Here is a 17889-nt window from a genome sequence, read left to right as displayed (position 1 = left end):
TCAGTTGACTTACACAGCCATTCTGTGTTTCTAATTCTTAAGCTGTCATACTGGCTATTTTGTTAAAATTGGATTATCATTATTCTATACCACCCTTCATCCAAAGATCACAGGGCAGTTTACAATATAAAAACTTCATTTTAGCTTTTGTTTTGCACGGGGGCGGGGGCTGCAGTATAATGATCAATAGCATTTTGTAAACTGTGGCTGCAAAATGCCCAATAAATAGCCATGGCCAATTTTATTATTTGTTTAGAAATATTTGCACCCCACTAATGCACCAAAGGGCTCACAAAAGTGGCTTACTAAAAATCTCACAATAAAAATAGCATTTTAAGTCTAGTATTGGGATCAGAAACAACATAGTTCCCTATAGTGCCAGGATTATTCAAGTACCGTTTCGTATCCCTATCCTCTGTTTTTCCTGGTATTGTCCTGTGGCCGTTGCCTGATAACCAGCCCAGCAAAACGGAAGCTGTGTTTTTGTTAGGAAAGGACCATTTCAGTATGAAATTATGTATACAGACTCAAAACACAAGAGTTTACAGTGCAATCTTATGCCTTAGCTGTAGAACTCATTGTGTTCAGTGGGACTTGCATCTGTCAGGTGTGTATGAAAAGGAGAGGGCATACTTTTGTCTAGTGTGAAAATGTATATATAAGCCCAAATTTCAAGTGTGTGTATGTGTTAAAGTACATTTTTTGTAGGTTACCACCTTCACCCTCCATTCCTTTGAGACAGATCTCTTCTCTCTCCAGTGCCAAAGTTCTCAAATGAGAGGTGCCAGAGGTCAAGCCTGGACAGAACCAAAACCAACCCTAGAAGCTGGTTCAGTATTGAGGAAGAGTGTGCTTTTCTTTATTTAAAAGCCCATGTCTTTTATACTTCACATGTATTGTTCAAACCGGGTTCATAGGTTGAGCCCTGGCTCGGGTTAAGTTCTTCCCAACTGGGTAGAGCAAGAGTTTCAGCTCCTACTAATGATTTGCATGCATGTTGTATTCTCTCGCAGGCACCCAGTATAGATGAAAAAGTAGATCTTCACTTCATCGCATTAGTAAACATTGATGGCAATCTCTACGAGTTGGGTAAGAGCAATCCTTCTCTTTCAAAATGGATCATATTATCATCTACTTAATGCTTAATTTTTGATATTTTTACCTCGGGTGTATAGCCTGCCTGCCAAGAATGGATAGTGATTATAAGATCGTCCAGTAAAGAATTCTCGGTCAAGTAATTATGTTCTGCCTTTCGAGAACCACAGTTAAGAGGAATTGAAGAATATTGGAACAGCTACTTTTGAAAGGGGAAAGCTGTTAACCTGATGAGCAGGCCTCCATTTTAGTTCATAACTTGTTTCTGATTTTTTAATGTATGAGTTGGTAATGGTTTTTCCCCTACCTTGAATGTGCCATGGATTTAGAGTGACCTTTTGAAGATATATGTTGTCTTCCATGAGCCTGTATAAAGTGAAGTCATTGGAAACTTGCAACTGCAAACCTTGCATGTGAAAAAGGCTGTGGATTCAGTCCCCAAGAATATCTAATCAAACAATCTCTAGTAACAGGGTTAAGAGAGGCAGTTGCCTAAGACCTCAGAACTTCTAATACTCATTAGTACTGTGTTATTAGTATAACTTATTTGATTTGAATCCATAGCACCAAAACTGTACACCCAAAGTTTCTTAAGATCTCCTCTTATTGTACTGTCCTTTTGTGCCTTATTTAGTCTGTTCAGATTGTTTGCTTTTTGAATCATGGAAGACCACCTAAACACTTACGCTTTGCCACAGAAAATATGCTCTTTATATTTATAGATAACAATTTACCAGAATAGACTAGGGAACAGAATAAAAAAAAACTTAGCTTGCAAACTGTGTGTGGTCAGCTCTAGGTCTGTGGAACGCAACCAAGAATGTGCATTGCGGAACTGCCTCTTGGAGCGCTGCGTATATAGAAGTCAACCATTGCAGTAAACACATCGAAAAGGTCTAAAGCACATACCTCATATGAAAATAATTTAGGGATTTGTCCATGATGGAATAAAAATAGCTATCAAACTAAATGAATTTACACAAGAAACTGAAAACTGGGAATGGAAGAAGAAGTCTTTCCCGGCATATTTATTGGAAGCTGAGAAGTTGGTTTCATGAATTTGGCTGTCTATGTTGGATAGCTTTAAAAAGTAATTGCCATGGAGGATCGGCCTGTTACTATTAATCAGGTAGTTAAATTGTGCCTCCATACTTAATGGCAGTGAATGTCTGAATTTCTAAAACCAAGCATAGAAGGGCTTTTGCCTTTGTGTCCTGTTTGAACTTGGAGGCATGTGTCTGGGCCCCAGTGGTGGCAATGGGAAGCTAGTCTACAGGGGATCTTGATTCATTTTATAGTAAGTTAGCATGAAAAACCCAGTAGCTTTCCATTGATTTGATCTGTGTACATGTTTATAAAGGAAGAACTAGAACAATGCCCAACTCTCAAGACCAACTCTGTCAGTGGAATTGGTGTATGCTGTTAATGCATAGTCATTCACATTTTTGTTCCAACAAGCTTTTGCAGCTGGATGAATAGGTCTCTGCCCATAGTTCATAGAATCATGGAATTGTAGAGCTGGAAGAGACCCTGAAGATCATCTAGTCTAACCGCCTGCAACGCAGGAATTTGTAGCTATCCCAGATGTTCATTTTCTGTTATTTCTAAACTTCCTGTTTTGTTTAGGGGTTGTTTTTGTACAGTTTTGTAACTTTCTTTAGCAGGGCTTATTGCATGTCATACATTGCCTTGGGACATATGTTGAGGAAGGTGATTAAATAATGGTGGTGATGATTTTAAACCTTGGCTACTTGTGCAAATTTAACTATAGTACAGTTTCATTGTACGTATAGTGGGGAAAATATCAAAGGATTAAATGACCTTAAAACTTATTTTATGGGATCACGTGAAGTGTAGTATTTGCCCCATGAGGAAGATAGCCATGTCAAATTTACTACTTAATGCTTTCTACATAAATTCTTAAGAATTTTCTTTCTGTGTTTTCCAACAGATGGACGGAAGCCTTTCCCAATAAACCATGGGCAATCTAGTGACGACACTTTTTTAGAGGTAGGAATATTGTTTCATATAAGCAGACTTTGACACTTCTTATAGTAGAGCTGTTGTGGGTGGTATGAAGTATTTACTCTGTTATTTTGTGAAACTGCTGTTGTAGAATATAGTGCAAATTTAGATGAGCTTCAAATTGCCAGTACTGCTAGAAGCTGGGCATACTGAATATTGTTTTCTGCTTGGTATTATCTTTATGATCAGTCTTCTGATCAGTCAAAATTCCTGGTAAACAAATGCAGAACTGTTCTCACCGCTCCTAATGTTAGATCAATTTCAGTTATGTTTGTTTTGCAAAATAGATGGCGCATCCTTATCCTTTCTTTCCTCTTACTAGGATGCGGTAGAAGTATGCAAGAAATTCATGGAACGTGATCCAGATGAATTAAGGTTCAATGCAATTGCTCTAGCAGCTGCCTAAATTATTCTTGCACAAGGACAGAAACTGCCTAATGTATTGTAACAGAATAATGCTTTTGCCATAAATCAGTGATCGAGTTTTTGATACCTTGCAAATAACATGTTGATGTGGATTAAACTTCAAATTTGTCCTTTATCTCATTGTAGCCTGTTTCTTCTAGAGTGTTTTGAATGATTGCATGAATGCATTCCAGGAGAGCAGCTGTGTTAGTAGCACAACATAATGAAAAGCGCCATGGACCCAGTTCACAGGTTTTGTGTTTTTTTTTACTGAGCACAAGCAATCCTGATTATCCTCATACATAGCACAGCAAAATTCATCTGATGCTGTCTAACTTGGCTACCTTGGATGTGGCCCATAGCAGTTTCTCTGATTGCAGCAGCCAGAGAAAGCTTCACCCACTATAAAGGAAATTGCTGCAGGCACAATGCAGTTCCCAACATGAATGTGCAACAAAAGAAAGGTCAAGACAACTCCTGTTTGCAGAGCAACTGATCTGGTCTTACGGGTTATTGCATGGACTTTTGGTAAGCAGTTGCCAACTTCGTGAGATGTTGTTAAGGGAGCAGTCCTGTACACAAGAAGCTCATATATGTTAATCCAGTGTAAAGTTACACCAGATCCAAACCCCATTCAGGAGCAAGGCTACTTGCTCTCAGCTGAGCTGGCCCAAATCTGTCAAGAGGGGAAAACAAGCATTTGAAAGTGTTTGACTTCCCCCACACTTTCTGCATTCTGGGGTTGCTCTTAACCACAGTAGGCCTTAGAACTGACTCCGTGTAAACAGACCGTATTAATAACATATGCCATACACCTCTGAAATGAGCACAGGTTTTTATGGCAAATGACTCTAATAACATGAGCTAGAGCAGGCTTCCTTAACCTCGGCCCTCCAGATGTTTTGAGACTACAATTCCCACCACCCTTGACCACTGGGATCATGGGAGTTGTAGGCCAAAAACATCTGGAGGGCTGAGGTTGAGGAAGCCTGGGCTAGAGCTATCCCTGCCAATGAGGAATATTAATCTCTGACCAATTCATTAATATTACTACTCTTTGTATACCTCTTCTCCCCCCCCATTGACTTTTCATCTTAATCCTTGTGCATCAAGATTAATAAGAGGATACAGCCTTTCTGAAGTTTTTTATCTGCTATGATGACACTGTATTAAATAGCCAGCTACTGGACTGAAAAAGAAGAAGAACATCATTATTGTCTTGTGTCTTAATAAAGTCACTGACTGACTTTTATATGCTTGTGATTAGCTCTTACTTGCTTTTGTAACATTTGTTACAGAAGTCAAGCTACTCGGTTCATAATTCCCCTGAGTTTTCCACTGAAGATAAGGAACCACGTTCTTAAGAGATGGCTGCAAGTCTTGCGGGGGGGGGGGGGAAATCATTCACAGCCATGCTAACTAATAGTTCCCATATTCTTTTCCAACTAAGATTCAGGATCATTGAAGATGTCATCAGCCCCCTGGTTTTGAATTCATTCAGATGGTCCCACTATTCAACAGACTTCATCACTAGCCTGACCTGTGGCCTTGCCCATCCTTACTCTTGTCAGTGTTGCTAAATGTCTCATTAAAAGGGTTTTATTTTCCTTGCAAAGACTTGAAGCAAAGCAGGCACTGAGCGGTTAATTGAGCTATGGACTGTGTATATGTCTGTGAGCACGTGTGTGCTTCTAGCACGCTTGTGAAAACCTCTAATGGTTAGCCTCATTTTTCTGTTTGTTTGAGCTAGCACTGCTGAGCTTTGGGTTCAGAATGACTTGAATGCCGACAAGGAAAAATGAGAATAAACTTTTTGAAGGTTCCCCTGAAGAATACTGTAATTGGAAACACCTGTCTGTTTCTAACATCTGCTTATTTGTGCTAGCTGTATTTGTGCCTGTAATGTAAGTTCTCTATGAGCCCCGTTCTAGGAGTGACGAGTGCCTGCAAAAATCCTGTATGAAAGTATTGGGTAGAAAAGAGACAGACAGACATAGAGAGAAGCAGCTATTGTGAGATCTGCTCTGGTGTTTCATTTTTAATTTCAGGAAAATAGCTTTGGCTTTTAGAGCTGCGGTGCTTACAATTTACTTGTGCCCTAAAACAAGTAGAAATGGCAAGATAAAGAACTTGACTTTCACTTCCACGTCAGCAGTAAGCCCATTCCAAAGTCGTATTGTGCTTGTTTACAACTTAACATTCCTCCACCACCGCTCCTTTTTATTCAGCCTCAATCCACTTCCTGTATAAGGTACCCCTTTCTTGAACTCCAGGAGCCTGTAACATATTTTTTAAAAGTTCTCTAAACACTGCAATGAGTATGTCACTCTGTCACTGGGAAGAGGTTATGGGTATCTTGCCATGGAGCAATTGAAATCCCGTATTGCGTATGTTGTTGTTAACAGTAAAACACGGAGCAAGGATAATGCAGGATAATGACCGCAGTCACGAAATTAAAAGATTCCTGCTTCTTGGGAGAAAAGCAATGAAAAACCTAGACAGCATCTTAAAAAGCAGAGACATCACCTTGCCTGCAAAGGTCCATATAGTGAAAGCTATAGTTTTCCCAGTAGTGATGTATGGAAGTGAGAGCTGCACCATAAAAAAGGCTGAGCGCCAAAGAATCGATGCTTTTGAATTATGGTGCTGGAGGAGACTCTTGAGAGTCCCATGGACTGCAAGAAGATCAAACCTATCCATTCTAAAGGAAATCAGCCCTGAGTGCTCACTAGAAGGACAGATCCTGAAGCTGTGGCTCCAATACTTTGGCCACCTCATGAGAAGAGAAGACTTCTGGAAAGATGGAGGACACAAGGAGAAGGGGACGACAGAGGACGAGATGGTTGGACAGTGTTCTCGAAGCTACCAGCATGAGTTTGACCAAACTGCGGGAGGCAGTGGAAGACAGAAGTGCCTGGTGTGCTCTGGTCCATGGGGTCACGAAGAGTCAGACACAACTAAACAACAACAACAAAGGATAATACGTTCTAAGGTTTTAAGATAGTGTGGCTGAAATGTACTAACTTGAGAACATGCACATGCCTTGTGAAATAAGTCACTGCTGCACATAGAACAAATGATGGAAACCAAAGGATGTTTGAGAAAACTGTTCCTGTACTGTGCAACAGGTAAAGAGGAGGAGGGCCTTCCTAGAAGCAAACAGGTTAATCAAGTCCATCTTATGATGCCTGCTTTCCATAGGTTAATACAGGTTGCTGCTGCTTGGCTTGGCCTTCCCTTCAACTATTGCTACCTCTTCTAGGTTATGTCACCTGTATCTCAAGCCTACTCTCATCATTTTTTTATGGGCTCTGGGAACAGCATCACAGTGAGAAGTAGGAGGAAAGTAACAAGAAGAATTAAAGCCGTCGGTTGTGTCTCAAAGGTTAGGGAGTGAGGCTTGTTACCAAGCCATTGTGGAATACAGCTCATGGCTGTACTACAGGTCTGAGCTTCTAGATTACCCCCCAACTTTAAATATGTAGAGGATTGCACTGTTGTTGTTTTTAAAAAAGCAAACTCTCGGAAGTTGGGCTGTTAACTAATATTTGTATCTAAGGGGAAAGGAACTATTAGAGGTGACAGAGTAGTAACTCTTTTTTTTTGCACAAAAACAAACCCAACAGAGGAATTTACAAGGGCTCAATTTCAAAATACAAAAAACCCTCCCTTTTATAAATGCTTCTGTGTCCTGGTCCTCTTGCTACTGGAGAGTTCTGTATGGAAAAACAACTGTCTGGAATGTAGGATGCTTTGGCTAAGATGTGCTATCAAGTTGGAAGAGTAGATAGCTGAGATTGTCAGTCTCCCATTATATTCTCTCCCCCTTGCCCTGCCCCTGTAACCTCCAGCTGACCTAGTGACTAGAGGAAAATGAAAGTTTGAATGTCCCTTCCAAATGAGCATATATGGCATTCAGAACGATTTTGGAATGGAGGCATTTGGGTTTTTTGTTTTGTTTTTTAAATAGTAACTAATAAAATGAATTGTTTCAATTTGCTACAGAACAAATGACCCCTGTGATAAACAGCACTTGCTGGTGATTAAGTAAATTCTCCAAAAGGAGAACTTTCTGGATCACAGCCGTCTTTCCACAACACATTTGCTCTATGGAAGGCCAATTAAAATAATTCTTGTAATACCCGAGTTCAGACAAAACAGGGATGTCCCTTCAACATACTTTGCTAAACACGAGCTGTAAAAGAATGAAAATTTATGGTAACTGCAACTACCTTGTATTATCTGATAGCAATTGAGATAGAATGTTGGAGTGCCTAAAATGACATTTTACATCAGTATGAAGTATCTAGGCATTTAGACTTTTATGTTGCAACTGCATCCAGGAGGAATTCAATTTTAAAAAAATGGGGAGGGGGGAGATCATATTTTATTTGTTCTTACTGGGTTCAGGTAGTGAGGGGATGGAAGCTTTACAATTGATTTTTCTACGTATTTTCAAAAGCTGATATGCATCGCCTCAGAATATCAGTGGAATTAATTTATTCCTGTTTATACATGGTTTACCTCTAAGCTTAAATATGTGAAAGATACATACGGTTGGAGAAATATAAAGGATATATACATTGGCTCAGTAACAACTGAAACATTGGAGTCTACATCTTTGAATGGGGCTGAGCACCTGGGGTCATCACAAGATGCTGTGAATCTCTCCTCTGACATCTGCCCTGGTTGGACTTTCCAAGGCAACGAAAGCTATGATTGATACAGACACAGTAAACAGAATGCCTTCCGTTCTCCGACGTGACTGCCACAAAGGCCTGCATTCTTACATGCAGGGACAAAAACCTCAATCCCTTGGTTTATATTGGTGTTGGAATAAAAGTAAGCCCTGCCTTGTCTCACGGAAGTATGATAAGGATGATGATATACTGTGTTCAGTTCCAATAAGGAAGCTGCGTTTATGGGTGCAGTACTGGTCCAAAGTTTACAACAACACAATTATAGCTTCCCTGCCCACTACCATCCCTAAACTTCCAGAAACTTCTAGAACTATTACTATTCTTTATTGAATTTGTATATCACCTTTCATCCAAAGAGCACCGGGTTTTTCACAATGGCAACATACCAAATGAAAACACAAAAACACACAATAACATGTGCAAAACGAACCAATAACACCTCTCACCACAGACACATTTAAAAGGCAATGGAATGTTAATCAGCCCAAGGTCTAGCTGATGAGGAACATTTTTGCCTGGCATTTAAAATATATATAATGAAGGTGCCAGGTGAACCTCTCTGGAGACCACATTCCACAGATGGGGAGCCACTGCAAAAAAAAAAAAAAAAAGGACTATTCTCATGTTGCCACCCTTCGGACCTCTCATGGAAGGAGACGCACAAAGAAGGGCCTCAGAATATGATCTTAGGGTCTGTGAAGGTTTATAAGGGCAGAGGCAGTCCTTGACATATTGTGGTCCTAAGCTGTTTTAAGGCTTTATAGTCAAAACCAGCACTTGGAATTGTGCCTGGCAGCTAATTTTAAAAAAAGTTTTGGAAAATATATTGAATTTGCCATAAGCTCACCATTGCCATCTAGTGTCACATTTATGTAAAAAAAAAAAAAAAGTAAAAGGTAAAGGACCCCAGTCAAAGGTGACTATGGGGCTGCGGTGCTCATCTCGCTTTCAGGCCGAGGGAGCCGGCGTTTGTCCACAGACAGCTTTCCGGGTCATGTGGACAGCAGGACTAAACCACTTCTGGCGCAATGGAACACCGTGACGGAAACCAGAACGCATGAAAATGCCATTTACCTTCCCGCTGCAGCAGTACCTATTTATCTACTCACACTGGTGTGCTTTCAGACTGCTAGGTTGGCAGGAGCTAGGAAAGAGCAATGGGAGCTCACTCCGTCATGGGGATTTGAACCGCCAACCTTTGGATCAGCAAGCTCAAGAGGCTCAGTGGTTTAGACCACAGTGCCACCCGCGTCCCAGTCGCAATTGTATGATGCACTTAAAACACACTTAAAATGTATTTGCAGCTGTATAGCTGAGTCCCAGATGGCTCGAGCTGTCTTGTCCCAGTGAGGAACCTGGCCTCTGAAAGGTCTTCAGAGGCAGCCATGCTTCCTTCTGCCAGTCAGGATGGTTTGCATGAGGAAGATCTGCTTATCTTTGGGTTGAGGGTCATCCTGCAGCCAACGTTGACCACCCCAAGGCCAACAGTGCTTTCCATGGGCTTTTCAAATGGACCAAGCACCTGATCGCTGCAGGCTTGCTGGATTAGGTCTAGGCCGCTGATGCAGCAGCAATTTCCCCACAAGGAAAAAGGGACGCGGGAGGTGCTGTGGGTTAAACCACAGAGCCTAGGACTTGCCAGTCAGAAGGTCGGTGGTTCGAATCCCCGCGACGGGGTGAGCTCCCGTTGCTCGGTCCCTGCTCCTGCCAACCTAGCAGTTCGAAAGCACACCAGTGCAAGCAGATAAATAGGTACCGCTCCAGCGGGAAGGTAAACAGCGTTTCCGTGCGCTGCTCTGGTTCACCAGAAGCAGCTTAGAATCATAGAATCCTAGAGTTGGAAGAGACCACAAGGGCCATCGAGTCCAACCCCCTGCCAAGCAGGAAACACCATCGGAGCACTCCTGACATATGGTTGTCAAGCCTCTGCTTAAAGACCTCCAAAGAAGGAGACTCCACCACACTCCTTGGCAGCAAATTCCACTGTCGAACAGCTCTCACTGTCAGGAAGTTCTTCCTAATGTTTAGGTGGAATCTTCTTTCCTGTAGTTTGGAGCCATTGCTCCGTGTCCGCTTCTCTGGAGCAGCAGAAAACAACCTTTCTCCCTCCTCTATGTGACATCCTTTTATATATTTGAACATGGCTATCATATCACCCCTTAACCTTCTCTTCTCCAGGCTAAACATGCCCAGCTCCCTTAGCCGTTCCTCATAAGGCATCGTTTCCAGGCCTTGGACCATTTTGGTTAAGTCCTGCTGGACACATGACCAGGAAGCTGTCTGCGGACAAACGCCGGCTCCCTCGGCCAGGAAAGAGAGATGAACGCCACAACCCCAGAGTGGGCCACGACTGGGCCTAACGGTCCGGGGTCCCTTGACCTTTCCCTTTCCCAGTTTCCCAAACCCTGCCATGAGGTTCTCTGCAGGCGCCGTGCCGCTTTTTGGCAGGGAGGGGGCGCCGCCGCCCAACGCGCCGCGCTTCCCTTCCTTAAGGAGAGAGCGAGGAGGTCCTCGGAGCGCGGCTGCCGTTGCCTTACCTGCCGCCAGGTGGGAGTCGCGCCTCCGTCCCCCGGGGAAGTTGGCCAAAGTTTGCCCGCGGCTGCTGGCTCGAGCGCCGGCCGGAGGTAGGTGGAGGAGGAGGAGGAGGAGGAGGAGGAGTGGGGCGGGCGCGCCTTTCCTAGCGGGACGCCGCGGAGCGAGCGAGCGAGCGAGCGGGGAAAGGGGCTGCCGTGGCGGCCAAAGTGCGGCTGAGGGGTCCCCGGTTGCGAGGCGCCGCAGCGCCAGAGCCGGGCGTCTGAGGAGAGGGAAAGGTCGCGTCGCGGCGGCGGCCGAGCCCCTCGCTTCTCTCTGAGGTAGCGGTGAGGGGGTGACGACGCCCCTCCCCACACTTCCCCCCCCCCTTTTTTCCTTTTTACGCTTGACGTAAAAACTTCGTGTGGCGGGGAGGCTGTGAGGGCGGCGACTTGGCCACCGTCCGTCCCCCCGTTTCCCTCGGCGGCGGGGCGCTTCTGACAAGCCTTCTCCCCCTGCTTCTTCTTCTTCTTCTTCTTCCTCAGCTCGGGAGTCCCGCCGCGCCTCCCTCTCTCTTGCCGGCCATGGAGAGCAGAGAGGATGCCGAGGGCGCCGGCGGCGGCGGGGGCGGGGGCGGCGAGGGCGCCTTTGCCGAAGCTCGCCGCTGGGTGGAGGTAAGAGAGCCGCGCGCGCGGGGTCCCTGCTGCGCCCCGCAGGTAGAAAAGCGGGGCAGTGGGAAGGACAAGGGCGGGGGGGGGGCTTGTTTTTTGTCGTGAGCATTGATAGGTATTGCCTTTTTAAAGCAACATGAAGGCTGCTTTCCCCCAGGGGCGTAGCGTGGGTTGTCAGCACCCGGGGCAAGGCAAGTAATTTGCGCCCCCTAACCCGTGGATTTGCGCCCCCTAACCCGTGGATTTGCGCCCCCTAACCCGTGGATTTGTGCCCCCTAACCCATGGATTTGCGCCCCCTAACCCGTGGATTTGCGCCCCCTAACCCGTGGATTTGCGCCCCCTAACCTATGGATTTGCGCCCCCTAACCCATGGATTTGCGCCCCCTAACCCATGGATTTGCGCCCCCTAACCCGTGGATTTGCGCCCCCTAACCCGTGGATTTGTGCCCCCTAACCCATGGATTTGCGCCCCCTAACCCGTGGATTTGCGCCCCCTAACCCGTGGATTTGCGCCCCCTAACCTATGGATTTGCGCCCCCTAACCCATGGATTTGCGCCCCCTAACCCATGGATTTGCGCCCCCTAACCCGTGGATTTGTGCCCCCTAACCCTAACCCCCAGATGTTGCGCCCGGTGCGGCCAGCCCCCCTGCACCCCCCACGCTACACCACTGCTTCCCCCTCTCTTTCTCCCCTTCCTCCTCTTCCCTGGCATTGCCCACACTTCTTCACCAGACAGGCGGTATTTTCAAATGGGGAGGTGGGTGGAAAAGAGAACGGGACGGGGAAATGGCCTGCAGCAAAATACAGAGTAAACCACCCTCCAGATTTACCTTTTGGGCCCATAAAACAAAAGTTATTGGTTCAACTTTAAAAAAAATAATAAGGTTTTTTTGGGTGTGTGTGTGTGTGTTACAAACAGGTAGCTTCTCCTCTCTGCTTTCCATTCAGAAGTCTCAGAAAGTTTTGTAGCCTGGAAAAAGCCAGTGTGATTCTTCCGAAACAAAATTTGCTTGTACTACATACTCCTGAGTACCCCCAGGGGAAAAAAGCACTGCTCCTTGCAGGGATTTGGGTGTAGCATTTAACTTGCAAAAAGTGGAGTGGCTGGCCGGCCAGTTGGTCATGCAACCTTCCTGCAAGCCCCTAGTGCCAATTCCAGATGTGCCTGGTGGGGATTTGAGGAGGTAAAGGTATCTTTGCTTGCATACTCCCTGTCCTTTCATGCCTTGTTAAATAACAGGGTGGGGACGGCCCCCTTAACTACTGTCTTGCTTGGAAAACACACTCTAGGTAGGGTGTGGTATGATATGGGTAAAATTGAAGGGAGATGGGGTGTGGGCCTTACGGCTATCAGGAAGGGCCACCTAACTTTTTCTCCTCTAGTATGAGCACTAGTTTCAGAGGTGTACCCAGGTGTTGGTTAGGCTGGCCTTGCCAAGGGTGTAGGCTCAGTTTCCAAAATTGCACCTTCTCCACTTTGGCTTGGAGTGAGCCCATCCGCCCAGCTGTTCTCTCCCTGGGGTGCTCCCTCGCTGCCCTGGGCAACCGGGTGAGGCACACAGGCTCATCTGGGCACCTTGGCAGAGAGTGCAAGGGACAGAGGCGTGCCGATACAGCTCCTTGTCAAAGGAGCCTGGGTATGGCTCTGACTAGGGTGGTTTTTTTTTTGTCATTTGAGAGTTCAGCCACAGGTTCTTGGGTGGAGCCTTTGCTCAAATTAAGCAGAGATTTTGTGGAAATTTTGATGGGGTTGATACGGTGTTCATTAGCTCACTTGGAAATAAGGCCCACTGGATTTTGTAGGAATAACTTCAGAGTATGTGTAGCAAGTTGGAGTTGCTTCTGTGTTGCGATTGCTGGATACCCTGTTATGTAGGCATATCCTTTTAATGTACAGGAAAGTTTCTTGTTACAGGATATTTAGGTTCTGTAGAATAGGCGTTTGAACCTGTAGCACCACCACCCCCAGTTGTTGTTGGACCACAGCTTCCATGATTCCTATTAGCTACGCCGGCTGTGGCTGATGGGAGTTGTAGTCCGTCAGCAACAACTAGAGGGGCACGGCTTTCTTGCTCTAGAACGGTGTTTCCCATACTTGGGTCTCCAGCTGTTTTTGGACTACAATTCCCATCATCCCCTGACCACTGGTCTTGCTAACTAGGGATGGTGGGAGTTGTATTCTAAAAAACAGCTGGAGACCCAAGTATGGGAAACACTGCTCTAGAACAAACAACTTCCTAAGAGGTCTTGCACTCCATGGAAGCCTGATTCCCACAGCAAATTTCTTAGCCTTTAAGGTACTAGAAGATGACTTGTTGGAACATACAGTGCAACTCATGCATGTCCTTTTATACTTCGGTGAATTGCATTCGGTATCCGTTATTTTCCACATGGCAACTTCTAGAAAACAGTGCCTTCAGTGAAAGTTTGGTTTAGGAACTCAGGCATTTCTTGGCCTTGATAAGCAGACTGCTGTTATTGGGAGTTGCTCATTAAGAATGCAGGGAATGAAGAATCCTGCTCAGGTGCAGATGGTTAAGTTAGATGGCCTTCAGATCTGGTTTAACTTTCCCCTTAAATGTTCTCAAATGAACAACGGGATTTGGGAGGGTGCATTCCTTTCCACTTAGCAAAGCATATATTAAATTTTGTGGCAGGGATTGGATCTGTGTGCTGTTCTTAAGGGGGCAATTCAGTTGTCAACCTGAACTAATGTAGTCTTGCCAACGACAATGGAATTGCACTTGTGGGAGAAATTTGACAGCCGATTCCGGAAAAGAGCCTAACTTATGCTTGGAACTCAAGTAGTTGAAAGAGGTGATGCTCTATAAAGTTAACAAGGTGTCTTGGTGGCTCAGTTCAGCAGAAGCCAACTGCGAAGCACTTTTGAACATCCCCAATAGCTGCAGGCACCTGTGCACTTTCAGAAAGTGACACTTAAGTTCTGCTGTAAAACTATTCACAGTTCTCAAAGAAAATTATTTGTGCATACTTTACTAGGTTTCTAAAAGGGAGGAAAAAGGGAAACACTTCCCCCCTTGCCCCCCTTTTTCTGTTTCTGGAAATGAATAAACTGGAATTTTAAGTGTATTCCCATGACTTGTCCTGTTTCGGGTAGTAGAATTTCTCTGCAAGTAGACTCTGAGCCTACAGGTTTATGGGACCTATGTGGGAAATGTGAAGACTGGGCTTACATGTACAGCAGGTGTGCTGGAATGCAGAGCATAATTGTAGTGTTAATTACAATTGACTTTATAACAAGTGAGAGTGGAGCTACAAGTCAGAAATTAAATATGGGGCTTATGATCCCGTTTGCCCCGTAACACTAAAATGGAATTGAGATGGCCACTATCAGGTAGAATCATACTTCTGCCCTGAATTGCTTTCAAACTCTTGAAACAGATTTTTAAACTTGCTTATTTGCAACCATAGTGTTTGAAAAAGGAATATTGCTCCACAAAGGTGAAGTTAATGGGTCGATAAGATAATTGAATTTTTCTTTACCCTCAAGGAGTTTGTGTACTACTTTAGGATATGGGAGAATTTTTCCTTTGATGGATATCTATTAATAACTGGGACTTTTCCCTTTTACCCTGGAACTAATAAAAAAACCCCCCAGCAATTTAGGCTGCAATCTGAACCTTACTCACCAATGAGTAAGCTCAATTGAATTCAATAGGACTTTCTTCTGAGTAGGCTGGTTAGGATCACAGCCTTATTTGTTGACATTTGTAGAAGACTAGACACCTGTTTGTTGCAGCTAGTCTGTTTTTGCTTTCTTCGTGATGCACATTAAAATTTAGTATAATCACAGAATCTGGTCTTCTCTTACGTATGCTCTATGATTTAAGTTAGGAGGTGAATTTAGCCACGGATAGTTTTTAATCTTCGGGAGAGTACCTGGATAACTTGGGCTCTGGCATTGTATTTGGACCATGATGTCAATTGCAATGCTTTTCCTTAATTTGATTATGGCAACACCACAGAAGCTTCAGCCAACCAGAGTGAAGAATCTATTAGCGCCCCCACCCCATTTTATAGAGAAATGGGACCTTGCAATTCTTGATGGGAAGCATAACAAGTAAGAAGTAGTGATTAACTCTTGCAATTAACTTCTGCTGGTTCTACTTGCCAAGTAAAGACATTTGCAAAGAGGCCTTGCCCCATTTATTACCTTTGCAGACTGTTTCTTTTTTAATCAGCAAATGAGATTCCACCTTAGAGGTATCCTCAATACAGCTGCTAAATGAATTTCATGTATTTATTTATTTATTATTATTATTTCTTTAAATTTGCATGCCGCCCTTCATCCGTAAATCTTGGGGCGGTTCACAATGTAAAAATACAAGATAAAAAATGCATAATGCATAATAAAAACAAGAACAAAAACAAAGCAAACCAATAATGCCCCCTCTCACAGATACATTTAAAAGGATGTAGGGTGTTCTAATTGAGTGACTCAAATAATTTTCAGTTATTAGATGCAAGAATTCAGGGTCAGACTCCATCAAGCAAGACATCTTGTTTCTGACAGTAGCCAGTCAAATGTCTTAATTTTTTAAATGGGCCAACTGAAATTTCAAATGTGGCAAAGCGGTAGATTTTATATACTGTATAGGAATTGTGATGCTAGCCATTCTCTTTCGGAACCAAAAATCTTTTATTTTTATACAGCCCCACCAAATATCTGCTTTGCATTGCCCACACCTCTAGTATTTATCTTTATACCCGTTTTCAGCTCAAAGGCATATGTGCAAGACGATATCCTTGACACTGATAAAAATGCACTTTAAGAATATAAGTGCAACCACAAGTCGTAGTGCTTGTTAACATATGGTAGCAATAGCACTCTCAGTAGTCCCTCTTTGTTGCCAGTAACACGCAGGTGGGAACAGCAATAAAATTCTAAATGTGAAATACAAATTTGTGTGTGTGTTTTCGAACTAAGTATAGGGAGAACTTCCACAGTGAAGCATAGTAAGCATGCTTAATTCAAACATTACAATAGTTAAAATGCAACGATGATACGATTTCAGATAGGGGATGTACACTGCAGACTATCCCCTAGGACCTGAAGAATTTTTCTTAGAACAGATGTAGCTTAATATGTTAAAGAGATATGGGTTTTCTTTCATTTAAGATGTGGCTTTTGAGAAGACAAAAAGGGTCTGATTCTGATGAGGGGTCCCTTATGTTCTACGCTATTCATGCAGGGTGTTTGGATGAGTGAGCTTTTTTCCTTAAGGAACAGGTAGCACAACTTGTAAATCCCTTTGTCTGAAGCTGAAGTCCTATGCACAAATGCTTGGAAGAGTCCAGTGGGTTCCCTGGTATGCTTGCTTCTAAGCAGACAGTTCTTGGAGAAAGAAAAGGAAAGGCATTTTCCTTTGTGTCTTGCTTTTGAGCTTCAAAGCATCTTGCTGGCTGTTGTCAGACTAGATGGATCTTGACCTGATCCAGCCAGCTAATTCTTGTATTGTTAATGGTATGTTGTTCATAAAGCATCATAAAAACCATGTGTTAGAAATTGCAGCCCTTATGAAGCTCTGACGTAAGTTAGGAAATACATCCTAAAGGTATATTAGATCACTGTGTTTTTGGAAGCAAGGGTGATAGTTTTGGATGTGTCTCTGCATATTTAGAAATGCCATCCAGGAAAGCTTCCTTATTTGTCAATTTGCATCCTATTTCTTTTGCATTCCATTTCTTTGTGTGAGAAGGGGCCTCTGGCGGGATATTTTTGGAAGGCAATGTCAGGTTACCAGAGAGGCGGGCAGGTCATCAGACAGTGAAGACAAAACAGAGACCTAGTCTGCAGCTGTCTAAAGATTTGCTGTCAAGACCTGGGTCCCAAAGGATTGCTGATAAGCAGCAAGTTCTTGGGTGTCATTGTTTGGAGGAGGCAGGTAAATGCACCAAAACTGGAAAGCGGTTTCCTTGGTAATACAGGGTGGGAATGCTACAGACCCAAAATACAGAGAAGTTGGGGCAACAGGCTGCAGAAATACAGTGGGCTTTTGCACTGAAGTTGGCTGCTGTTTGATAGGCAGATGTGTGATGTTCAGGTTGTAGAATGGCAGGAATCTCCAAGGGCCAAAGCAGGTGTCATGTGGGGGACTGATGAACAGAATGTCTTTCAGGTTGTTAAAAAATGAACAAAAAACTTTAGAGCGCTGTGATGGGGCACAATTCATAGTGCTGTATGCTATTAATCCTTCCTCTCATTACTATCTTGCTGATATAAATCCCACAATCTTCCCAGTGGAAGGAAATCTACAGTTTACTTTGTTTTTCCCTGTGGGGCAAATAGCAGTTTCCGAAGGCGATGCTTTCAGGTGGGAAAGAAGGTGATGTGCACTGGGTTCCTTCTGTGGCTGCTTTTAAAAAGGTGGGAGGAATGTTGGATAGCTTGTTCATGGGCCTCCTGAATGTACTTAGTTTGTGCCCAAAGAGTTTGATACACAACTTCAATGCGAATG

The 17889-nt window shown here is 43.9% G+C and overlaps 2 protein-coding genes across 12 annotated transcripts in view; both read left to right on the top strand.

Moving 5' to 3' along the window:
- UCHL3 (ubiquitin C-terminal hydrolase L3) overlaps positions 1–3661 on the top strand; it is a 31101-nt gene extending 27440 nt beyond the window's left edge. For both annotated transcript variants that reach the window (XM_081858304.1, XM_081858303.1), the window contains 3 exons: positions 1014–1089; positions 3047–3105; positions 3443–3661. In XM_081858304.1, coding sequence (XP_081714430.1) covers positions 1014–1089; positions 3047–3105; positions 3443–3526 — 219 coding nt within the window. In that variant the 3' untranslated portion in view covers positions 3527–3661. The remainder of the gene's footprint in view (positions 1–1013; positions 1090–3046; positions 3106–3442) is intronic.
- Positions 3662–10959: 7298 nt separating this feature from the next.
- LMO7 (LIM domain 7) overlaps positions 10960–17889 on the top strand; it is a 154640-nt gene continuing 147710 nt past the window's right edge. For 3 of the 10 annotated variants that reach the window (XM_081857968.1, XM_081857969.1, XM_081857977.1), the window contains exon 1: positions 11282–11410. In XM_081857968.1, coding sequence (XP_081714094.1) covers positions 11321–11410 — 90 coding nt within the window. In that variant the 5' untranslated portion in view covers positions 11282–11320. Of the gene's footprint in view, positions 11078–11281; positions 11411–17889 lie in introns of those variants that run through there. The other 7 variants (XM_081857973.1, XM_081857967.1, XM_081857974.1 and 4 more) reach the window with 5 other exon arrangements.

The sequence above is a fragment of the Podarcis erhardii genome, assembly GCF_964252035.2.
Source record: "Podarcis erhardii genome assembly, chromosome: 4".
Lineage (NCBI taxonomy): Eukaryota > Metazoa > Chordata > Lepidosauria > Squamata > Lacertidae > Podarcis > Podarcis erhardii.
The sequence above is the reverse complement of the archived record's forward strand: the minus strand, read 5'-3'. Positions and strand labels throughout refer to the sequence as shown.